This window comes from Nycticebus coucang, chromosome 7 (assembly GCF_027406575.1).
Source record: "Nycticebus coucang isolate mNycCou1 chromosome 7, mNycCou1.pri, whole genome shotgun sequence".
In the NCBI taxonomy this organism is placed as follows: Eukaryota; Metazoa; Chordata; class Mammalia; order Primates; family Lorisidae; genus Nycticebus; species Nycticebus coucang.
Genome location: NC_069786.1, coordinates 27,107,748 through 27,133,993, shown reverse-complemented (window position 1 = coordinate 27,133,993; position 26,246 = coordinate 27,107,748). Strand labels below are relative to the sequence as shown.

The 26,246-nt window shown below is 35.4% G+C and overlaps 1 protein-coding gene across 5 annotated transcripts in view; it reads right to left on the bottom strand.

Annotated features, from left to right (window-relative positions):
- Positions 1-798: 798 nt before the first annotated feature.
- CCNT2 (cyclin T2) overlaps positions 799-26,246 on the bottom strand; it is a 42,761-nt gene continuing 17,313 nt past the window's right edge. Inside the window, exons 3-10 of one of the 5 annotated variants that reach the window (XM_053596775.1) lie at positions 23,588-23,716; positions 21,400-21,460; positions 16,119-16,181; positions 12,612-12,657; positions 10,621-10,784; positions 5,486-5,556; positions 3,869-5,027; positions 799-3,767 (exon numbers count right to left, since the gene is read on the bottom strand). In XM_053596775.1, the coding sequence (XP_053452750.1) occupies positions 3,700-3,767; positions 3,869-5,027; positions 5,486-5,556; positions 10,621-10,784; positions 12,612-12,657; positions 16,119-16,181; positions 21,400-21,460; positions 23,588-23,716 (1,761 nt within the window). In that variant the 3' untranslated portion in view covers positions 799-3,699. Of the gene's footprint in view, positions 5,028-5,485; positions 5,557-10,620; positions 10,785-12,292; positions 12,658-12,788; positions 12,985-16,118; positions 16,268-21,399; positions 21,461-23,587; positions 23,717-26,246 lie in introns of those variants that run through there. The other 4 variants (XM_053596774.1, XM_053596776.1, XM_053596777.1 and 1 more) reach the window with 4 other exon arrangements.

The window sequence follows — 26,246 nt, the reverse complement described above, 5'->3', positions numbered from 1 at the left end:
AAAAAAAAAAAAAAAAAAAAAAAAATCCTTATTTCCATGGTAAATGCAAACCCCTGAAATACCTCATCAACCAAGTGTACTTACAGAGTGCATAATACTCATGCATATATAAGCAGTGGTTTATTTCTAAGGTTGGTTAATGAATACAAATCAGCAATTTAAATTCTAAAATATAAAAGAAAATGTGCTTGAAAACCTTTTAAGGCAGGGTATTTGGTAACTAACAAAAACATTTTAAATTGGTTCTCTGTAGTAGACCTCAACTAGTCATTTCTTTAGTTCAAAGAGGATATAGGCCAAAAAAGTTAAGTATCCTACATAATTGAATGTGTTGGTACAAAATAATAAGCAGCCCTTCATGACATTTCCTCAGGAAACCAAACATACTGGTAGAAATTGTCTTAAAATGACTATGACTGTAAGAACTTTAACCAGACCAAATCTGTACACACAGGGAAATCAAGATGCATGTCTAACTGTTTGAAAGATACAAACTTAGGGCTGACTACATACTTTTTCAGTAAATACCTTGAGTAAGAAACTTTAAAAGATCTTAACACTAAAGGATACTACCACCAGTTTTGTTAAATAGGCCTCTGAGAAAGTTTCTGTGAATAAACACCCCTTTGCTTTGGTTCTAAAAATATATTTTAAGGTAGCTAAGGCAAATATTTATGGGGACACAGCTCAATATGGGGAAATCATTTGGAAGAGGTAGAAGTAAAGCCTCGTTTCTGCATACAGATAACAAATCTGTGATCTAGGGCAAACACAAATTAAAAATGAATCACTCTTTTATAGGACGTTTAAAGATAATGTTTTTTAATATTTCAAATATTTTTAAAAAATCTCTTCAAAATGTATTTCCTTAACAGTATTTTGCACAGGTGGAATTTCATATCTAAATTTAATGATACTATTTTGGTTTATTTATGGCTACTTACAAGAAGACTCACAGTAATAATGTCCATTCATCAGAGTCTTTTTCTTTGGTAGAGCCTAATGGGACCATGTAGATGAACTATCTTATGCAAATGAGACAGTTAAAGCAAATTCATGGTAATATGAATTATAAGGGTTTTCCATTAATGGAAATGAAACTTAAAAAAATTTCTATATTTATCCCTATTGTGGTTTTGGAAGCTTCATATCCTGTTCAGAGGTTAAAGAGTTTGAATAGCTCACACAATCCCGTAAAAAATTACAACTGGCTGCCCTTTAATAAATAAAATCATTGTAAAGAATTACATTTACAGACTGAAAAGTGAATACATAACATTTCAAATTCAATTTTGGAAGTACCAGTAAGTACTGACCCATAACAATATACACTAGCTATCCTTTTATCTGTCCATCATTAGCACCAATAAAGATTTAACAAAATTACCTTTATTCCCACATCTCAAAACAATTCTGCAAATTATTAGTGAAGTTTAACTATAGTCACAGACCTTAAATATTCACATTGTTTTCTATATCTACTGAAAATAAATTCACTACTTTTCTGGATATTCTTTACAAAATCTTATTAAAATTCCTGGTATTACCACCCCCAATTATACAGCAGCACAACCAACCTATGCAGTTTCACATGATAGCTCTGTAGAGGTTTCACATCTAAAGTATCAAGAAAACCCTTCCCCTCCCTCATCTTGCACTCAGCTTAATTCTATACTAGTCCTTGGATTATGTACCACTGTAAAGGTATAACTGATCAAAATTACCATGTTTATGGATACAATATTATACCATACAGAGCAACAAAGTTACATATAATGACAAATATTACTAAAGTTATGGAAGACAAGAACAAATGTTAGGACATGCTAGGAAGGCAAAGTCCCTAGAGAGAGGCTCCTAGTATCCCAAGTTCAAATAACATTGACAAAACAGTAAACAATTATCTTAAGAAATTTATAAAGCTACTGGAAAATTAGGTAATTGCTAAATAAAAGCAGAGCACGAAATTGAACTCTAATATTTACAACTGTAACATACTTGAATAAAATTACAATTGTGCACATACCAGTGGCTTTGTAACAAAATAATTCATATACATGGAGGAAAAATTAAGACAGTTTTCTGTTCAACAGAAGTTGAATCCAACCCATCTCAAAGATACGCAACAGCTCAAAGATTTACCACAGAATAAATTCAAGATTAGCTGATAAACGAGTCATATTATTGGTTTTTAAGACAAAACCTAAACAAGTTAAAGTCTATTGTTTGATCAGAAGTCAGATGACTGTGCAAACTTTTCCTCAACAGAAATATACTGAGATGTGCAAACAAATCTAAAACTTCCTACTAGTGGTTTGCCTGGGAGGCCGGCTGACCTTTTTTCTTAAAGCTTCTTGATAATAACCATAAGCTATAAATATAGGTACAATGCACAGTCAGTGATCTTTTCTTTTTTTTTTTATTATTGTTAGAATATAAAGGAATTGAGAGAGCATAGGTTTAATTTCATTTTTATAAGGAAGACTACATTTACCTGAAAAAGAAATATGGTATCACACATAAACACGCATCAGGGGAGGAGTATTATTTTCAATAAAGAATATGGTGTCATTTTGAATGCGAAAGGAAAAGTGATCCTTGTTTACTGTTAAAACATGTAGTGTGAAGTTCTTTAAGGAAAGAACATACTGATTCTTTACTACGTAAGTTTTTGTGAACTTAGTTGTCAAATCACAGTAATCCACGTAACCATTATTAACAGCTCTATTTTAAAGTACTGCAACAAGCCAACAAACACTTAGATGCACTTCACATCAAGAGTAGGTAAACTTTATTTTTTCCTCTTCAGGCCTTCAGAAAGTTAGGGTCTATTTCAGCAGCCAATCTGGTCCGAACCTCTGAAGGCAAAAGTTCAGTGCCTGACAGTATAAATGACCATCAGGCACTGCATACCCCTCTGGTAGTGAAGTGTCTCCCATCAGTGGCTTCCCGTAAGGCCTAGAGTTTAAGGTTAACATAAAAAAGTGCCACCTTTGTTTTAGATTAGTGATGGACTCTGACAAGATAAAATAAAGTTACTCTGTATATTGTTATACTTACAAGCAGCTCCAATCCTGAGTATTTATGGTAATATCTAAACATACAAAAATGTATGTACATTTTTCTCCACTTTCTTGTAAACAGTTATCAGTATACTGTTTTATCCCTTTATCACTGAAACATGCAAATCATACATACAAGTATAAATACACAAAAGAAAACAATTTACACTCATTCAAAAGCCAAGCAACAACAAAAAAGTAGCTACAGTATTCAAATTATAAATAATGAATGCTTGAGGCATCTTAATTCCTAGAAGCAGCCAGCCATTCATCCTAATGTTCTTAGCTGCAATTGTAGAAATACTGAGTGTTGCACCTTCCATGCTTTTACAGTATTTTTAACACTATCATATGTGGAGATAAAGACTTGTTACTATAATTTCTTCTTTTCAGAATGAAGAATAAAGCAGCATTTACAAATATTGAGGCAGTGGCAGCAACAGCAGGTGTGTTACCACTGCTATATCAGGAGGAATTTTTCCATTCTAACAATTTTTAAATTAAAAAGGTAAAGGAAAAATTGACCTAAACAAATTATTACATGTTCATTCCTTGGGCACTTAACAGCGAGTCCAGCATGTCGAATGTGTCTTTGTAGTCCATATGCTGGCTGTTTGTACTGTACTCGTGATTGGCATCAGGACCGTTGGTCTCCACTGGCTTCTTGTCCAGTTTCACGAGGGTGCTGAGATGTCCGTAGCCCACCTGGTATGTGACAGGGGGAGGAGGGGGTAAGGGATGGTTAAAAACAGAGTTGTGAGAGGATATATACTGCTTAACAGAGGAGGAAGAACTAGATGAACTACCTGAACTTTTGGAACTTTTGCTCATTTTGGAGTGATGGTTGTGAGATGCATCATTGATATGCAGCTTCTTCCTTGAAGAGCTGGAACTAGAGGAAATGCCATCACTACTCAGGCCAACAGGACTCCTCAAGACAGTGGGTGGTATTCCATCAGCACTGTGTTTACTGCCACCACTGCTACTGCCACTCTGCAAGTGGGAGTGCTTGTGACTGCTGGTGTGATGGCGGTTTGACACATGCTCCTTATGCTTCTCCTTATGGTCTCTGCTGATATGTGGGCTCGAGTGCTTGCTCTTCCCGCTGCCCTCATCAGAAGAGCTGTGTCTTTCTGAGGAAGAAACTTTTATCTTCATTTTTAGTTCTTCTTTACTGGTGCTTTTGTCAGTGGGTGGTATTGGAATCCGTAATTTCAGTGATCCACTCTTTTCCTTTTTATCTGCCATGTATTTTTCAGGTTTTTCAGGATTTGTGATGGGAATTTTCATTTTAATGGGAGAAGTTACAGAACTGCTGCTGGCTGCCTGTAACTGCATGTGTTTGTGCTGCTGTTCTACCTGGGCAGCTATATAATGATCCCTTGCATCAAGATCAAGAGTTTCTAACTTACGTTTTTCTCTATATTTATCTAATGACATTTTCTGAGGAATTATTCCAGGAGTAGCAGAAATTGGCCCATGGTGTTTACTGCCCCCTGCTTTATGAGTATATTCTTGCTTAGCAGAAGAATGATCAGAAATTTTGTCAGGTCTGTGATGTAATCCTGAATGCAGTGATATAGAAGGTCCCTGCGGAAAGTTGATGTTGTACTGGCTACTAGACAAAGATGTCTCCTGCTTCTGTGAATACATCTGCTCTGTCCTTGCTGATTCTTGAAGTTGAGGCCATTCCTGGTGTGATGACAAGCCATATGAGGTACTTGGCATTCCTGTTGCTAGTACTGACAAATTATCAGAGGTATGGCTGTCTTGAACAGAAATATTTCCTGAATTTAGAGGTACTGGAGCAGGGAACGCTGATGTAGATGGTTTCTGAAAATTTGGGTTTGTAGGCACACCAGTGACACTATCTACTAAAATGGAATTCTGGACCAAAGATGAACAAGGAAGTGGTGTCTCTGATACTTGGCCATCTACTTTTGGTTTTCTAGCCGCCTGAGTAGCCTATCAAAATAAAACACAAGAGAAACAGTGACAGCAAAAGAATACCATACAAATTTCTTTGTTTATAAAGATTCTATATTGAACACATAGAAATAAAATCACCCGAGGTTCAAGGTTTTATGTTGCCAGTAAATAAATGTCTTATTTGGAGGCATAACAGAAGGATATAGAAGTTGAAAACACTAGCCCAGCATTTGAGAAAGTAATTTTACTTGTCTAGGCTTTAGTTTCCCCATTTGTAAAGTGAAAAAAATATTTCTGTCATAACCACTGTGAGAATTAAAAAAAAAAAAAAAAGGATAATGTGCTTTAGCAAAGTCCTCTGGACACACTAGTTGAATATATATGTAGCTTAGGATACACTGTAATTATCTAGGAATACTGGAAAGAAGACTATTTAACCACAAGAATTCAAATTGGTTAGCTATGTAACTGTTAAATCCTGCCAATTCTCTTACCCTCCAGTTTCGAATCCTCTTCAACCTACTAGGCGTTTTCTCCAATATTTGTAGAAACTCATGTGTTAGCTCTAAAAATAAAATTTAAATTTAAAACTTAGAAGGTGCCTTTAGGATTTAAATTTCTCTTAAATGGGCAATATTAAAAAGGGACCTTAGAGTTCATCCACTTCACTTTCACCCTCCTATTCAACCACGGGCATATATAGAAGTAGATAGATATAACTAAAAGCGGAATCTTTTTTGAATGATTATTTTTCCCCGATTTTACTTGTTTAATTAGCATCTCTGGAAAATTTAGTAGCATTAAAAATGTCCCCTCCAATTAAAAAAATCCCCAATTAGGCAAACAACACAGTAATTTTATTTTTACAGACAAGATCCATCAATGGATTCCTTAAAACTGGTGGACAAAAATCTGAGGAAAAAGGGTATTTGTACATTCCCAACATATCTTCCTCAAGAAACCTATTAATTACCCAGAGAAAAATAACTTTATAGTGGAGTAACCCAGGAGATACTACCTTAACCAAGTGATCATGGCTGATGTTATCAGTGACAAGACATATCAATGTGTTGTATCCTTTGATATAACTGATGCACCAAGCAGGTCACAACCTACATATATGGTATCTTGCTAAAAATGTAACTTCAATATAATAATGAGGAAACACAAACCCAAACTGAAGAATATTCTGTAAAATAACTGTCCATTATTCTTCAAAGTGTCAATATCATGAAAGATGAAATTGAAGAAATGTCACAGACTGGAAGAGACTAAAGGGGCAGGTAAACTAAATGAAATATGGGATTCTAGAATGAAAATCATATGGAACTTTGAATAAAATCTGTGGTTTATTTAATACATTGTGCCAATGCTAATTTCCTAGTTTGATAATCATATATTGTTATATAAGATGTTAACAACAGGTGAAGCAGAGGCAAGGGTATACAGGAACTCTATTAATATACTAGCAAACTGGTAGTAATTTTTTTTTTTTTTATCAGTTTTTGTAAAATTCAGGATTACAATGCAATCATCCACTTTTCCAGAGTGGTGTGGTCATGAAGAATTATAGTTTTACATCCCCAAACAGGATTATTCATAGTTACTGGCCTGGCTTGGCACCTGTAGCTTAGTGGTTAGGGCGGCCGGCCAGCCACATGACACCGGGTCTGGAGGGTTAGAACCCAGCCTGGGCCTGCTAAAAACAACACAAAAATAGCTGGGCTTTGTCACTGGTGCCTGTAGTCCCAGCTACTTGGGAAGCTGAGACAAGAGAATTACTTAAGCCCAAGAGTTTGAGGTTGCTATGTGCCGCCACAGCACTCTACCGAGGATGACATAGTGAGACTGTCTCCAAAAAAAAAAAAAAAAAAAACTTACTGGCTACTCGAGACAAATATTAATAAGTCAGGTTAGAATACCAATTGATATTAATAATGCCAAGTCAACCCCAATACTGGAGGGAACCTGTCAGAGACACCACAGATTCATTTATTATCATTATTATTATTTTGAGACAGAGTCTCAAGTTGTCGCCCTGGGTAGAGTGCCGTAGCGTCACAGCTCACAGCTACCTCAAACTCTTGGGCTTAAGTGATTCTCTTGCCTCAGCCTCCCAAGTAGCTGGGACTATAGGTGCCCGCCACAATGCCCGGCTATCAATTCCTTTATTATTTTTTAGTGTAAATAGTTAAGTTGCTTAAAATAAACTATCCTAAGCAAATGCTCAGACCGACAATGACAGTATAGTTTGTCTCATAAAAGCAAAGAACACGCAAAAATTCTATCGCTGTACGTTTATAAAGTGTGACTACTATCTAAAACTAGACTATGAAAAACGTGCTAATAATTATTCCCTGAACTAAAATCTAACCATTAATTTTTCAAGATGTGACTTCCTTGACAGTTTCATGACCATTCCCTGCTAAAGTCTCATGAAGTTTTTGATCCAGTTTGGAAGAAAGAAAATCTAATGCCTGAACCCCCACTTCCACACTGGGGAAAAAAACCCCACTTCTCTGCTTGAAACTAGTAAATGTAGCAAATACAAGGCACTTTTTGGTTTTAACATTAACAAGAAATTATTTTTAATTCAATTTCTTTAACAGCTTGGTTATTGAGCATTAAATGCACATAAACTTCCAGGTCCAAAATCTGGTACACAAAATGTAACCTTTGCTTTTCTTTTAAGTACCCCACTTTAATAAATTTTCAAGCAAAGGAACAAAAGACTGTCCAATAATTTGTTAATGTAAATTATTAGCTACATGCACAAAAACTACAGTTTGATGCCGAAAATGCAGCCCCATCTCCCTCAAAGCTAATGTCCAAGCCAATCTTTTTTTCTGGAACAAGTCATTAGGTGAACTATTTCATTAAATAATAATTATTATTTCAGATATCACACTAAAATTCAGATGTATCTTAGTATCTTTTTAGGTTATTTTTGTAATCAAAACATATAGAAAGCTGCTATAAAACGTGCTAAGTCTTAATGTATTAAGTTTTCTAAGATCCCTATTCAATTTTGCTCTCCAAATGAACAATGAACCTGAGGTTTTTCAGAATGAAAGGCAGGCAGTTCTTGTGTCAAAAAATCCCCACAAAACTAAAACTTCACCTGCAACGTAAAAGCTGGAAAAAAGATTACTTTTTTTGTGAGCTTTTACATCAACACTATGTATATAAACTATTTTTAAGATTATGCCTATCTAATCTTAACCTATGAGCTACTAAAGTAAAACAGTGGCATAGACAACCTTATTTTTAAGCTATAGAATAGATGAGAGCTACTGAAAAAGCCCCTGTGGTTTTTAAGATGTCATTTCTTTTAATTAATTAATTAATTAATTATTTTCTTTTTTTGAGACAGAGTTTTACTTATTAACCCTTGGTAGAGTGCTATAGTGTCACAGCTCACAGCAACCTTCAAATCCTTGGGCTTAGGTGATTCTCTTGCCTCAGCCTCCCGAGTAGCTGGGACTACAGGCACCCGCTGTGACACCCGGCTATTTTTTTTTTTTTTGCAGTTTGGCTGGGGCTGGGTTTGAAACCACCACCCTCGGTATATGGGGCTGGTGCTGAGCCATAGGCACCACCCTAAGATGTAATTTCAATTCATTGAAGATTTTCTTCCCTCTGGATAAACTTTGAAAAATACCTGCCAATTTAAGGAAAATAGCGTAATCACGTAGCAATTATGTGGCATGAAATGTATAATCTTGGAACAAATTTTCAAAGAGAATAAAAAACGAGAAAATAAATAGATCCAACAAGGAATCACAACCTACAACAGGAGTTGGAAAACTATGGCCAGTTGGCCAAATATGTTTGCCCCCTGATTCTGTCCAGTTTTACTGGAACACAGTCATCCCCACTCATTCATAAATTGCTTAATGGCTGCTTTGCAGCTACAGTGGTAGAGCTATATGGTTGCTACAAGACTTTATGGCCCATGAACCCTGAAACAGTTACTGTTTAGTTCTTCTCAGAAAGGTTGCAGACCCCTATCTTAAAGAAACATCAAAGAAACAACAATGACAAAAACAAACATCGGAGATTTTACTGGAAGACCACATCCAAAGCTACTCAGGTCTCCCACTCAATTTAACAGACTTTCTGAAGACAATGTTTTCCAATTAACCTCTATTTTGTAAAGGGAGTTGTGAAAAGCCCACAGACAAAAACTAAAACCCCCTGACATGCCAGTTTAGGCATAGCTATTACGGAAGAAGGGCTATCTATTTCCTTTCTGAAGTCAACAATGCATGGTTAAACATGTCTGTATTCCAAGAATCACTCAAATCTGGCTAGCTTCTTTTATTTCTCAACCAGAGAAGTTTCTTTCTTATCAAAATCTCCAAATGCTGGTCGGGCACGGTGGCTCATGCTTGTAATCCCAGCACTCTGGGAGGCCAAGGAGGGTGGACTGCCCTGAGCTCACAGGTTCAAGACCAGCCTGAGCCAGAACGAGACCCCACATCTAAAAATAGCTGGGCACCTGTTGTCCTAGCTACTCGGGAGGCTGAGGCAAGAGAATTGCTTGAGCCCAAGAGTTTGAGGTTGCTGTAAGCTATGATGCCAGAGCACTCTACTGAGGGTGACAAAGTGAGACTGTCTCAAAAAAAAAAAAAAAAATAAAAAAATAAAAAAATCCCCAAATTCCAGGCTCATAATTTACAGAATTTATAGCCCCAATTTTTCCTTGTATATTTATATGTAGTAATTCAAGGTGCCAATGGCATTATAGAGCAAGGAATATTATTCCCCAAATCCAGTAAATACTCAATTTCAAGTCCACAACATTTAAAACTCAACAAAATTAGGTAAATTTTTTTTTTTTAGAGACAGAGTCTTACTCTGTTGCCCTGGGTAGAGTGCCGTGGCATTAGCCTAGCTCACAGCAACCCCAAACTCCTGGGTTCAAGTGATCCTTCTGCCTTAGCTTCCTGAGTACTTGGGACTACAGGTGCCTGCCACAATGCCAGGGCTAAACATATATTAAATAGGTATTCTTGTCCTATCAACCTGTCCTTTTGTCTAAAAAGTCCTGAAAGGGCTTTAGATATTCAGTGGTGTTCAATAAACATTCCATCTATTTTTCCTTTAAGCTAACAAACCCTGATTTTCACCCTCTTTCTTTGTGTATTATACTTGTTATTGTCATATTGTTAAAATGAAATTATGTTTTTAAAGAGTGCTTGTCTTTTGAAATATAAACTAAAATATTAATGGATGTGATTTTGAATTAACATCAAAAACTACAGAGGGAGGGTGTGTGTATGTGTGTGTTCTGGACTGGCCAGAACTAGTAACTGTTCAGGCAGACAATGGATATACACAGGAACTTAATTTTTAAAACCTATAAAGTATAATTTTCCCATAATAAAAAAATTTAAGAAATACATTGTCCAGCAGAGGTAATGCCCTTTTGTGCATGAGTGTGTTATCACTATGTTACAGAATTACATGCTTATAATTTTGTAATAAAATATTGGTACAGATTATCAGCTAATAAAAATTGTGCATGTAATTCTGTAACATAACATCACACTCAAGCACAAAAGGGCGTTACTTTTGCTGGACTCTGTATTTCTAATGTAATAAAAGATTTCTTTTCTCTACTTACCGTCTAATAATTCTAGAGTAACTGTAGGATCCACATATTCCCACCAATGCTTTCCATCAGTTGACACAGGAATCTCCCAATTGGACCATTTGCAAGCCAAATGAATGCATACACATGCTATCACTGTTGGTTTGTACTGAAGACAGAAGGTTGTAAGATGCAGACTGTTGTACAGCAGGTTTGAAAATGGAGAGCCATAGAAATTCAAGTATGTAAAACAAAGAAAAACATTTACCAATAAGATTAGAGAAAAATTAAAATTATAAAGGTTTTCTTTAATGTCTAGAGTATAAAACCTTATTTTATTAAAAGCCAAGAGTTATAAAATTCTAATACTAAAGAAATATAGATATGAACATTCCTTTCACTCTCACACCCAGAGTATATTAATATTTTATTGACACTACTAATACATTAATATTTTTAAATGTTTTTCTATCTAAGTTCAAAATATTTTATAAAAGGAGGGGAAGATAGTATATTTGCAATAATCACATAACACTTTAACCTATTTTCTGGCTATAATTATGTTTCTTTTGTAATATCATGGTAAAAATGTAAAGAAAAAGATTATTTATAAAATAGACAAAGTAATTTCAATGTCACATTACAATCAGGGACAATACCATTTGATGTGGCTTAAAAGGCATAATTCTCTAATAAATCAAAGAGAATTTAACAAATTTATGCAAACTTTTGGCCTTCTTTTCAACAAAGCCACAAAGAACTTACCTTTTGCGAAAGAGCTTCAAAGCCCAATGTTGGTAAGAGTACAAAAACACTACCTTTCTCCTCCCACTACACACCAAATATTGGGCATGAAACATCTCACAACTAGACTTTTTTAAAAATTTAAGTCTTTTTTTCCCTCAGAATTATCAGAGATAGAGCTTAAATCCCAACAACAAATATTGAGAAAATATATTGGTATTTGCCAATCCAAAATTGTAAACAAAAGTTATCAGTATTTACATGAAATTAAGGACCACACACAGATGGTTTGGTCCCCTTCTCCCCAATGACCTGCTTACAAAACAAATTTAGGGTGGCGCCTGTGGCTTAGTGGGTATGGCGCTGGCCCCATATACTGAGGGTTCGAACCCGGCCCCGGCCAGCTAAAACCGCAGTGGCAACTGCAACCAAAAAATAGCCGGGCGTTGTGGTGGGCACCTGTGGTCCCAGCTACTCGGGAGGCTGAGGCAAGAGAATCGCTTGAGCCCAAGAGTTGAAGGTTGCTGTCAGTTGTGACGCCACGACACTCTACCATGGGCGATAGAGTAAGACTCTGTCTCAAAAAAAAAAAAAAAAAAATTTAAATATATCAATCGAGACAGATTTATATATTAGATATTAAAAGGCTCAGTTTCAGAACTGATTAAAATGTTAACTGATCAGCCAGAAACACATACTATTTTTTTGCTTTTTATAAAATGAAAAGGAAGTAAGCTCTTTTTAAGTAAAAACTGTATTAATGTAAATCTAGGCACTGACAGAATTTGACTACTTGTAATTTACTACTAGTGGGCATTATCTGGAAAAAACTCAAGTTATATAAATTTTATTTATTAAAAAAACTATAATGATTATTTTAAAGTTAAGATTGGATCAATGTGAAATTAAAAAGAATTGTCATTTAACTATAATTGTAAACTAAAAATAGCTTTATACTTACCAAGTTGCTCGAATTTCTACGTTAAGTTTAGCTCTTTGTAATCTTTAGCTGCTATTCAGGCTACCAATTTTAGACTTATGCACTCACAAATCGAGAATATGTCATCAGAAAGCACCACTACACTTCACATTGTGCATTTAACCCCTCTGTGCCCAAAGTCCCTTGTACAATACACCGCAAAGCAAACAGGAAGGTACCACCACAGTAGATGGTCCAGTCTCCTGTTGCAACAAGGGTAAGAGACACATTGAGGGGGCCCTGCATTAAAGGAAGCTATAGTGTGCTACAACAGTGCAACAAAGAGGGTCAGGATAACAACCTGTTGGTAGCCATGAAATAGGATGTCTGTGCCAAATCCTTGCTTGCTGTAAGAAAAGAAGAGGAAAAAAAAAAAAAAACGAAGACAATACTATCAGCTTTAACATGACACCATCAAAAAGTTCTCAACACAACAAAAACTTCAAAGATTTGTACACAAAAAGTAAATTTTACTTACTACTTACAAATATCACAAGAGCGCCATCATTTTCTATACTACTGAAAATCTTCAACAACATTCACTCAAATGTTTCTTGCTATCCCCCAAAGATCTGAGAAACAAGCCGATTTGCTTTTAGCTAGCCAGTTACAAGGGCTAAACTTGTTACTAAGTTAAGCATCTAGTCAGCTAAAAGTTGCAATAAAGCATTCTCCTGGATTTAAAAAAAAAAAAAAAAAAAAGAAGAAGAAGAAGAAGAAAAGATTTTGAAGTCTAATACAAAATACAAAGAGTTGCCTGCCAGACTTAATCCTCAGTCATCATATTTTAAGTTGGCTTAAATACTTCCATCAAAATAAAACAAACCCCCACCCTCCAAAATTCAGAGCACAAACTGCTCAGTTTTTCATCATGCTATTAAGCATCAACAGAGAGTAAATAACCAAGAAACAGCATAAGGGGGTAGATACATAGGAAGCGCCACTGCATTATTATATAGTTTTTAGTTATAGAATCCAATTAAAGATAACACTTAGAAAAGATATGGTTACTCTAGAGGGGGCATCGGAATGCTTTAACACTGGTCCCCAAGAGAAAAGTAATTTTAAACTAGCTTCTTAAGACACTGAAAAGTTTCCTTTTGCTATAGTTTTCTTTTTTCCCACAATTTCATTATAGTCACTGACATACCTTTCCCCTCTGCTCAGCTAGGATCAGTTCACCTCATCTCCACACACCTGTCTAACATCCCTCACATTTCTTCCCCCTCCTATTGATCATTTATGGCACCTGTAATCCCTGCTGCCCCATGTGGTTCATCAACATAAGGGTTCTACAAAAGGGATTTGGGCTTAGCAGAGTTGTGTTAAGGAAGTGTCAAAGCATCAGATGTCTTGGAGGCAGTGTGACTTAAGTATGGCATTCTTTCCTGGTGGGGAGGGAAGGAGAAATCACAGAAGTAAAAGGTCCCTGTAAAATGACATTAGCCAATTCTGTAGCAAAGTACCATTAATTTTCTCATCTCCAGAAAGGGGAAAAAGGACTTCATAGAAAGCAAATTTATTTACCCCTCCCCCAAGAATCAAACCATTTAGAGAAGAAAAAAATAATTTTAAATTGCCATAGCAGTTTTCACCCAGGAATGTATACAAATTTGATAATCTATAAATAGTTAACTATGCAACGAAGAATGGAGGGGAAATGTTAGCTGAAAAGTGTAACACAGCAAAGAAAAAAGACAAAGACAGCAAACATGAAAGAGTATCTTTTAAATGGAGTGAGATATAAACTGTAGTTATCTGAAATGTTAGTCAGACAAAATGATGTTAAATATAAGCATGGTTTGTATCAAAATTTAAGAATCAGTCACATTTTAAACAATAACAACAACAACAACAACAAAAAACAACCAGATTTATTCTGCTTTGGGTAATGTATCAAATGTGTAGTTTTGGTAAATGTTCTAAAAGTTGCTATTTAATTTTTCAAACAGACTTCACGTGTTCAGAATCTTTAGATATAGAACATGTTCAGAAAATATTAAATTTTGATAAGGAACTTAAAGAAGTGATTCAAATTTCATAATAACATTAATCTGAAAATCCAATTTTATTCCCTAAGTTAATATACATAGGTGATATACATATTTTTAACATACACTAGGATCTTCCTTCAACTAACATCTTTCTGGCCAGGCACAGTAGCTCACGCCTGTTAATGCCAGTGCTTTCAGAGGGAGTGGAGGTAGGATTGCTTGAGCCCAGGAGTTTGCAACCAGCCTGCGTGACATACAAGATGTTTCTATAAAATAATTAAAAAACACCTAGACATGGGGGCAGCACACCTGTGGTCCTAGCTATGTGGGATGCTGAGATGGGAGGGGCACTTTGAGTTCAGATATTTGAGGCTGCAGTAAGCCATCATCATACTTAACCGTACTTCAGTCCAGGCAACAGAACAAGACTCTTGTCTCTCAAAAACAAAAAACCCCACAAAAAACTTATAATTATATGGCTGTCTATTATTCTTACAAGTTTAGCTTACCCTTTCAAGCTTTCAGGAAAACAAAACTACTCTAAGCTTTTTTCCCCTTAATTCAACATCTACAACGAGTTATCCATACAATTCTATACTATATTGCAATACTGGGGGTGAGAGTGTACTATAAAATACATTCATACAACCATGAAGAATAGGAACCACAATTAAATACGCTCTAGTTTACAGAGGATAATGTGTGCTACTAGGAAAAAAATACAATCTGGAGTTTTAGAGGTATAATTCTTAATGACATTGCTGCACTAGATGATGGTTTTTTAAATATAACCATTAACATAATAAAATGCTATGTAGGTATAAAATGAATTCAATTTAGAATGAGTAAAATGTGAGAATATTTAGGTAAATATTAAAAACAAAATAAGGCCTTCAAAAATCTTACCCATTTTGTTTAGGATAAACCTAAAAAAAAATAAGAATGAAACTGCAAAATTTAATTTTCAAAAAGCAAACAGAAAGTGGCACACTAAAGGTCCCAACTGGTTGCTCTGAGTATACTTCACACGGGAAACAGGAAAGCAGAAGAAAGCAGCAGCACAACATGCAACTGTGTAAAAAATATTGGTAGGATACAACAGATACACAGGATTCATTAACAAGGGTAGAAAAATGCCATCCACAGACTTTATAAGCAGTAAAGCAATAAAACAAAAATTCTGTACTCCTGTTTGTAAGAGGTTTAACAGGCACATCACAAACTGTATGTATCATGCTTTATAATTATTTCTCCCTTATATACAAAAAGAAAACCACTTTTAGTCATTCTAAAGAACTCTGAAAGATGGATTAAATCCATTTGTTCAAATGAACATGGGTAAAACATTTCCAAAAAAGGCAAATCTGCTAACAAAGGCAATTTATCTGAAAGAGCTGAGGTTGCCCTCAAAATTCAATTGTTCCCACTTTTCAATAAGTGAAAGTTTGACATAAACCTGAAATTAGCATTATTTTCTGTATCATGGCATTAATGGCCTACATCTTAAATATTAACTGAAATGGGACTAGCAAAGCCTGATGAGGGATGGAGAGTCCCAGTATTTGGAAGCACTCCAATTTTTTCAGTAAAACAAGATTCTTGCCTAAGTTTAAAGGAAATCAATGTACCAGGTAGAACCACAAATAGAGGAGATGAATACGTAGATGTAAAACACTAAAAAATGCTTCAAAATGATATTTTCCCCTAATTTTAATAAAACTCAACAGAAGACTAGAACAAAATAGCATCCAAATCAATTACAGATGACAGAAAGCATTAATACTTATCTTTTAAAAGTTTCAAAGATTACCTACCTCTTACTAGTTGGGTACATTTCACTACATCTGTGTGTGGGTGTTCGATGGTGATCTCAAAACCTGAAAAGATAAGGACTTTTTTTTCCCCAAATCACTTACCACTACAATACTTGCCTGAGAAATGCCGTAAATGTATAACATATTCTCTATTATGAAAAAAAATCCAAAGACATAGTTAAAATTTACTCATGACTGACATTCTCATTATACCGCCAAAGAATAAAAAAAATTCCTTTTCAAATACAATGTCTTAATAATGAAGATAGTTATTTAAAGACCACGTATAACATTTATGTAAAATTCTGAAATAATCTGGTATTATCTTAAAGTTAAAAATGAATTAAAATCATGGCAAACTTTATTGTTTAACCCCACAATTTAAAGAGAGAATTCAACCATATAATATTTTTGTTGATAATATACCAAATATTTCTTTCAGAACATGTGAGAAGAATATTTTTCATAAACATAACTACTGGGCCACAGTGGTAGAAATGAGCTTTTGAATGACACAGTTCTGTTAGTTTTTTACTATTCTTTAGATTAAAGGGTTACAACCAGTTAGCTTATAACTATAGTTTGTTAATAATTAAAATCATATGGCAAGTGAATTAGGTAGATCTCAAGATTCTAATTCTAATAGCAAAGATGAATTGTTAAAAAGCTTTCAATGTTCAATCAACTATTAGCTCTGGCAAGGTTTTTGCTTTTATTAAAGAAAGAGGTCACTTTTAGTGCCTTCAAAAGCAGTAAGTGAATAAAATTCTAACAAATGGGTAATATGGGTTTATAAAGTTGTGTGGTCTACTTACATTTCTACTGTAATTAAACATGCAAAATAATACTTCAAAGTTACAGAAGAAAACCTTTTTAAATTCTAGTATCTCCCTTAACATGTTATTCTTAATGCTTAAGAATGTGACACACAATGATTTTATGTAATAAATAGTAACTATAATTTGTACTTTTTAACTTTTATTATTATATTAATTTTCCTAACATTTCACAAATTTATGTAACTTTCTGTAACAAAACATGCAAAATCATTAATTTGGAAGAAATAAGATTCCCACTTTCATTTTTGTTATTTTTATAAAAACTTTAAGTTATATTTAATTTTTCATTAACACAGGGATTAGGGAGCTGACAACCTGTGCAGCTGAAAATTCATTTAACTTCTGACTCCCCCTCAAATTAACTACTAATAATCTACTGTTTACTGGAAGCCTCACTGATAATATAGTAACTAGCACATATTTTGTATGTTATATATTCCTATAATCAAGTCTGCTAGAGAAAAGAAACTCATTAAGAAAATCTTATGGAAAAGAAAATGTATTTACTATTCATTAAGTGGAAGTGGATCATCATTAAGGTCTTTACCCTCCTTTTCTTCACAATGAGTAGGCTGACGAGGTGGTAGAAGGGGAGGCAGAGGCAGGCATACTTGGTGTAACCTTATGGAAATACACTGTAATGTCTGACTTTTTGCTTTTTCATTTCTCTAAAAATGTTTCTAGATGGTAGCAATCCTTCTTCTTCCACCACTTGCTTCAGTTTTAGTGCCCAGATCATAGAAGGGTCCATGTGGTAAGGAAGTCAAATGCAGTGTTCACGAATCAGAACTCTTACGCTAGACTGTTTAAAGTTTATTTGCTTGCTGGGACTGCTGCTTGTATGTCTTCTTCCTCACCATCTGGCACTGGTGGGAAAGCACTCATCTCCTTCACATTACCTTCTGTTAGTTCCTCTGTGGTGTTTATTAGCTCTTAAATTCTCCAAGAATCCTATCTTAAAACTTTTCACCTCATACTTTTTTTTTTTTTGCCATTATCTATACTCTTTCATGACTTCCTTCATTGGCTCTGTTGTAAATTCTGTTAAGTCACACGAACATCTGACACTTTCCTCCTCCACCAGAATTTATGGTTTTGGGCTTGATAGCTTTCATGGTTTTTTCTATAACAACAGTGGCATCTTCAGGGGTGTAATCCTTCCAGACATTCATGTTTTACCTGTCAGGGATCTCTTCCAAGAATTTACAATCTTTTCCATAGAGTACTATATGTAATGAGCCTTTGGTGTCCTCATGACCAGACTCTAATCTAGAGGCTGAATTAGAGATGCTGTGTTTTCTTGGGGGATAAGCAGAACATTTCAACACCTTTAGTAGTGAACTCAACTCAACGCCAGGGCATTGTCCAATGTCAAAAGAACTTTAAAAGGCAGTCTCTTACTGACAGGGTATTTTCTGACTTTGGGGACAAAACACTGATGGAACCAACTCACAGAAAGGGTTCTTGTTGTTCAGGCCTTTTTCATATACAAGCAAAAGATCTTTTCCCTTCAAGGCTCTGGGCTTAGCAACTTTATACATAATGGCACCCCTGATCATAAACCTAACTGCATTTGCACAAAATTTAGAGTTAGCCTATACTATCCGCCTTAAATGGACCTTGGTCCTTGTTTCTCTTTCTTATTAATAAATGTTCTTTGTGCCATCTCCCCACCCCCCATGAAATAGGCCACTTTCTCTGCATTAAAAACCTACTCAAACAGATATCCATGCTCCTCAATGATCTTAATTGCATTCAGAAACTCTCCCATTGCTTCTTGATTGGCAGAAGCTGTTTCTCCTGTTATCCTGTCCTTTTTTAAAAGCTTAATAAATTATCAAACCATCTTTTGCTGGCATTATATTCTCCAGCTTTAGATCCTTCATCTTCCTTTTGCTTGAAGTTGTCATATAATGATTTCACTTTTTCTTCAATCATATTAGATTCTATAGGTACGCTTTTCTTATAGCAACCCTGCACCCACATAAAAGGTGCATTTTCCATATGAGATAAAAAGGTAATGCACAAAAAGGAGCAAAATCTTCAGGCTCACTGGCATAGCTTCAGTAATGGCTTCACAAATCTTCTTTTCTTCTTTCGACACTGACCTTTATGCTGGATTCATTTACCTTGAAATGGCAGGCAACCACAGCTGCAGACCTCATCCTGTGGTAACATATAAGCAATTCAACTTCTTCTTGTGACGTTATGACTTTTCTTTGCTTCTTGGGAGCACCTTCAGCATCACTAGGGGCACTTCCTAGGGGTCCTATGGTATTATTCAAAAAGTTCCCAATATTGCACTAAAAATGATGACAAATACACCAAAACCTTAAGAGATCACTTTTTATTGGGATGGGCAATTTACTAGAGAGACAAAATTGCTCCCTCAAAGATGATTAGTTTCACACAGACACTTGAGCTCCCCACAACAGCAACACGAGGTGGCTACAAAATTATTATAGAAATACAATATGTACTAGAGTTAATCTTAGGTAGGTATGATTTAATAATGTACCTTGACATTTGTTTATATTTCTTTCCACTATAAAAGGTGCCATATATGGTCTGTGTGTGCTTAAGTTTTAACTTTTAGGAATAAATTTATATATAATTTATGGTAATAAATGACAAAACAGACTAGTATGTACATATATTTCATACATTTATTTATCATAAATGATACCTAAATTTTTCTTATTTCCTCAATATTTCTAGGCTACACGGCTTATTGTTTTTTTCAAATTGCTACAAATCTCAAAAACAGTTTCTGATATATTTACTAAAAGAAGATGCAAAAAAGTGAACCTGAGCACTCCAAACCCGTGTGGTCTGAGGGTCTGAGGGTCGACAGTATCTGCATTCCACACATGCTATTTTGTAATAAAAAGAACCTATCATGATGAAAAAAAGCTGAGACTTTATCACATTTCCATTCATGATTTGGGAATGGAATAATAAAACTACTACAAATTCAAGATATGGAGTAGATACTATTTGCCCTCCACAGAATGGAGGAACAGCAGGGAAAGGAACTTTACACAAATTTACAAAGCAAGTCAGAGGCCTTGCTCAGATCTCCTGCTAAATTCTTTCAGAAGTTAATATGACTTTAGGCAAGGCACTGCCTTCTTCAGGCCTCATTTTCCTCATCAGTAAAGTGAAAGGTTAGAATTGTGCATAAGAAGATATAATTTTTAGAAAGAATGACTGACATTTAAACGCGGGGTATCTCAAAAGTTGCCCCTAAAGCAACCATACACAGGGAAAATGAGAAACTGTAGCTAAATGTACCTTGATGTACATGTCTCTATCATATGCAATAGCCCTAAAGGACGATTTTACTCTCCAGTGCAGATCCAGAGTGAAGCACGGTGCTTCAACTATCTGAAAACGTAACAAATCACAACAAAGGCTATGTTTACCATTCAATTAAATTTTGCCAAATGAAACTCAATTTTAGAAAAATGGCTTCCTTTATAACCAGGAAACATTGTTGAATGCTCATTAAAATATAAGCCTTAGACTTTAAAATTAAAGAAAGTACAACTCAAAGGTTATTAGAAACAAAATAATCTTTCTTGAGCACTTGTGACCCAGGAGCATGTAGTGGATTTAGAAATGCTTTATTTAGGCTATGGATTAATAAACTTCTTCTTCTTCTTTTTTTTTTTTGGAGACAGAGTCTCAAGCTGTTGCCCTGGGTTGAGTGCCGTGCTGTCACAGCTCACAGCAACCTCAAACTCTTGGGGCTAAGTGATTCTCTTGCCTCAGCCTCCCAAGTAGCTGGGACTACAGGCGCCCACCACAATGCCCAGCTATTTTTTGGTTGTAGCTGTCATTGTTGTTTGGCAGGCCCAGGCTGGATTCAAACCTGCTAGCTCTAGTGTACATGGCTGGCGCTCTAGCCGCTGAGCTCCAGGCGCTGAGCCGTAATTAACTTCTTTTGATTAATGTTTTAACACTGATGTGCAATGAAAAAAAATGTTATTCTGCCACCAAGGTTAAACTATCTTGTCCAAAATTGTAGTTAACAGATGAAAATCATGTATTATTTGGGTAACACCATGGAATAACTTCTTTAGCTACCTCTTTGTCCTGATGACCTAAAATTTCAATAATTTGGAGAATATTCTCCATTTTTTCTTTTTTGTGACTATGGGGTTATTGATATGGATATAATTAGGATTACATAGGAGTATAATTTAAAGCCATATCTTTAAATCCTAAGTCAGTATTCATAAAATTTTACCCAATATTTTTCTTTACACTAGACCCTTTTCTGGGCCAAATGAACACACAGAGATATTTTGATTTACAATGAATGCAAGATGCAATATATCAGGCTAAAAATAAATATTGTGTAACAGATCTTTAGGAAAAGATAAAAAAAGAATACTTTATCGAAGAATACACAAATAACATCCAATGTAAGCACATACCTAGAGTTTGTAGCATTATAGTTTCAAGTATAACCAGTTCTTGAGTCTGTTGAAGGTAAGCCTGCCAGATAAAAATGATATTCAGTGATTAAGATAGCTAACATCAATAGATTATGTGACCATTATCTCTCATGAGAATTATAGACTGATTACAAAAGAATCCCAGTATTTAGAGACACGGGGAAAATAAAGTGAAGGTAAGACAAACAAATCTGTGACAAGTTTAAATTGAATTACTTTCTAAAGTATAGTGAAAAAACAAAATAAAACAAACCCAAAAAACTTAACTGGGCATTGGTGCTTCAAGACACATTAAGGACAAGCAGCACCATACTAAGTAAGAACATCAAATTCAAACTCACCTGTAAGTAAAAAAGGCTTACAAACTTACTCTAGGACATTTCATGTAGTAATCCCTTGAAAGTACCCCCGCTCCCCGAAAATAAGACATCCTCCGAAAATAAGACCTAGCGCATCTTTGGGAGCACACCTTAAAATAAGACAGTGTCGGGGAAACAGGGTAACAGTAAGCTGCTAAGTTAATTTGAGAGTTAGCTTCCTAAGAAACAAATCTGTGAAGTTAACAGCAACTACAGGGCGGCACCTGTGGCTCAGTCGGTAAGGCGCCGGCCCCATATGCCGAGGGTGGCAGGTTCAAACCCAGCCCCTGCCAAACTACAACCAAAAAATAGCCGGGCGTTGTGGCGGGCGCCTGTAGTCCCAGCTGCTCAGGAGGCTGAGGCAAGAGAATCGCTTAAGCCCAGGAGTTGAAGGTTGCTGTGAGCTGTGTGAGGCCACGGCACTCTACCGAGGGCCATAAAGTGAGACTCTGTCTCTACAAAAAAAAAAAAAAAAAAAAAAGAAAAACAGCAACTACAAGAACTACCTTTGAAAAAAAAAATCACAGGCTGGGTGCCTGTAGCTCAGTGGTTAGGGCACTGACCACATGGTCCAGGGCTGGTGGGTTCGAACTTAAAAAAAACAGTAACGGGGTGTTGTGGCGGGTACCTATAGTCCCAGGTACTAGGGAGGCTGAGGCAAGAGAATTGTTTGAGCCCAAGAGTTTGAAGTTGCTGTGAGCTCTGACGCCTTGGCACTTCACCAAAGGTGACAAAGTAAGACTATGTCTCAATTACAAAAAAAAAAAAAAGAAAGAAAAGAACCCCCCCCACAAATTTCTTATTACTTAATGTCTGTATCAATACTTTATTTATACTTCCTGAAAGCCAACATCTAGAATAAAACCTGTCATTAATAAAGATATATTTCCATCAAAGTTTAAACTGATCTGGACTTTAAACATTACCTAAATCAAGCAGAACTAACATAATCTAGCAGTCATTCTGTAGGTTAAGGTTCCCTATTAAGTAATTTACCCATAAGAAGAATGCTAGAAAAATGACTTTAAAGGCCCGTACCTCTAACTTCCATTTTAAGATGTCAGAAAAATTTTAAATGGTGCTTTCAAATAAGAGCTACCCTGTTTCCCCAAAAATAAGACAGTATCTTATTTTAAGGTGTGCTCCCAAAGATGTGCTAGGTCTTATTTTCAGGGGATGCCTTATCTTTCCTGTAAGTAGGTCTTATTTTCGGAGGATGTCTTATTTTTGGGGAAACAGGGTATTAAAATGCTGATGATAAAAGAGTTGTTTGGAAACCAGCATTACTCTTTAGGAAAATTAAAATCCTTAAAACAAACAAACAAACAAACAAAAAAAAAACTCTGCTCATCAAAACATAGTAAAATTATTTTTATGAACCAGAGAGACAGGTAGTATTACATGCATTAATACTGGTCTAGAGGTAAAGCTGGATGATTTTCTATACTTTCATCTGTAGACACTTGAGAGTTATTTATCTGCTAATCTCAATGACACCTGCCAATGGAGGAGATATGACTTAACCTCTACATGTATATATTTGCTGGGAGGATAAACAACAAAATGCAAAACATTTAAAAGTACCTTTGAATCAAAGCTTTACAGAATTCAGAATGACATCCAAATTTATGAACATACATGAAATGTTCGTGCCACATTATTTCCTGGTATTACATTCCTAAATGCTAATAAAAATAAGCTGCATTTGGAAGGCAACACTAACTGAATTGATTATATTTTTATTAGGCCTATATTATGAAAATGTTCCAAATTTACAAAGGAAAAACAAAACCCCAATTTCTACATACATCACATTTAGTATCCAGAAGTGGCTCTAGAGGATGAAGACAAGCATGCGCTACTTTGATAACGTGTTCAAGTTTTCGAGCCTGTTCTTCTACTTTTGCAGCCAAAAATAATGCGGTAGGTGATATTATCTGCAGAAAAGATAAAAATATGGTGATTTTAAAACAAATACATTTTGGGAAAACTCTCTATTTTCTAAAGGGGGGCGTGCAAGGAAGGAATGCAGTATTAATAGTATGAATCATGAGCTGAGCTGTAAGATTGATGTGTTTTAATAAAAGTTACTCGCTAGACAGAACTAGCTACCCCAGTCTAGATAATGTTTTAGTTGTTTTGCAAATAGAACAACAAAGGGGAAAAGGGAAAATACACTAAAAATGCTAAATAGGAGAGTTTAAATAATATTTTGTACATTGTGGAGGCAAAATAAAAAAAATAATTCAAGCAAAATGATGATGCTATAGGTTTAAAAAAGATGAAAAATGGGCAAAGTATATCCACTATACTCTCTCTTTTATAGCCAGGGTCATCACTCCTTAGTGCTCTTCCAAACCAAGCAAGATTCTCTGTGCGGCTAAGAGCTAAACTATCTTGTTTAAGGGAAAGAAAAAAGATCTACAGGGCAAAATAAAGACAAGAGGATTCTGAACATGAAACTGCTACTTAATATCTCTATCACTTCAGGGTATAAACATGAAATATAAACCAATATGGTAGAAACCTTGCCAATTGGAAATTCAGAAATTAGCTTAATATTTAGAAATTAGCATTTTTTTTTAGCTTAGTAAGTTAGGTCCTTGAGATAGAAGTATAAGAACACAACACCACAAAGATACTGACTAAGACAGACAGACATCAATTTTGAATAAATATTTATCTAGACAGTCATCTACAAAGTAATTGCTGATTTGAAAAAGGTTTATTTAAACTCAAATGTCTTATTATTACATATGAGAAAATTCTTATGAAAAGATATCTTAGTGTTAAGATTCAAGTACCTGTTTTTCAAGAAATGAACATTTGTGCTTCACTATGTTTTGGGTGTTAGTGATCACTGTACAGAATGTGAAATCACACCACTACAGGACTTGGGTGGTTAACATAAAGAGAAAATTTCTGATCTTTAAAGGAAGGTGGATCCTTTTCCCCGAGAGCTTTTAAAACCTAACATGAAATTTAATCACTGGATTTGGATCTGAAAGGAAACTTCTCCAGTCCAACTGCATTTGCAGACAATTTCAAAAACTTGACCTCCCCAGCTACTGGGGAGGCTGAGGCAAGAGGAACACGTGAGGCCAAGAGTTTGAGGTTGCTGTGAGCTATGATGCCCTGGTACCCTACCAACGGCGACAATGTGAGACTCTGTGTCAAAAGAAAAAACAAGTTTTCTTCCTGCTGTATAAAAGCTCACAAAATAATGTCAGTTAGCTCCCAACAACCAGAAACAATGTTACCTTAAAAAGACTGAATAATTATGCCGAGGGTGGCGGGTTCAAACCCGGCCCCGGCCAAACTGCAACCAAAAAATAGCCAGGCGTTGTGGCGGGCGCCTGTAGTCCCAGCTACTCAGGAGGCTGAGGCAAGAGAATTGCTTAAGCCCAGGAGTTGGAGGTTGCTGTGAGCTGTGTGATGCCACGGCACTCTACCGAGGGCCATAAAGTAAGACTCTGTCTCTACAAAAAAAAAAAAAAAAAAAAAGACTGAATAATTTCAACTTGGAATTTTGACTTATTTTCTCCTTGTAAAATTAAAAGTACCACAGTGAAAAGATTAGAAAACTTGAGAATGCTTAAAAGAGTAGCTTACACACAGACCAGAATTATATATTACAAATATGAAGGTACCAATGTTAAATTCAAAGTATTCCAAATGCCACAAAAAAAATCTAAGAGCCAAAGCTAACATAAGAAATTCAAGAAACACTGAATAAAATGAAGACACTCTTGGTTTCCCAGAATCTCTCATTTGTTATCTTGTTCAAGTCTAAGAGGAGAATGGCTAATCTAGTCTTCAAATACTAAAACTATCTATTAGAGTGAAACAATACAAGTTCAAGCCACAAGCCAAATTAGACCCACTTTAATACTTAAACTCCTCCTTTCCTTGAAACTGGACCCACACCTTTCCCCACTCACAAAAATTGATTCAAGATGAATAAAGAACTTAAATTTAAGGCATGAAACAATAAAAATCCTCAAAGAAAGCATAGGAAAAACACTGGAAGATATTGGCCTGGGGAAAGACTTCACGAAGAAGACTGCCATGGCAATTGCAACAAAAATAAACAGATGGGACTTCATTAAACTGAAAAGCTTCTGTACAGCCAAGGAGACAATAACCAAAGCAAAGAGACAACCTACACAATGGGAAAGGATATTTGCATATTTTGAATAAGACAAAAGCTTGATAACTAGGATCTATAGAGAACTCAAATTAATCCACATGAAAAAAGCCAACAATCCCATATATCAATGGGCAAGAGGCATGAATAGAACCTTCTCTAAAAATGAAAGACGAATGGCTAACAAACATATGAAAAAATGTTCATCAACCCTATATATTAGAGAAATGCAAATCAAAACAACCCTGAGATATCATCTAACCCCAGGGAGAATGGCCCACATCACAAAATCTCAAAACTGCAGATTCTGGCGTGGAGAG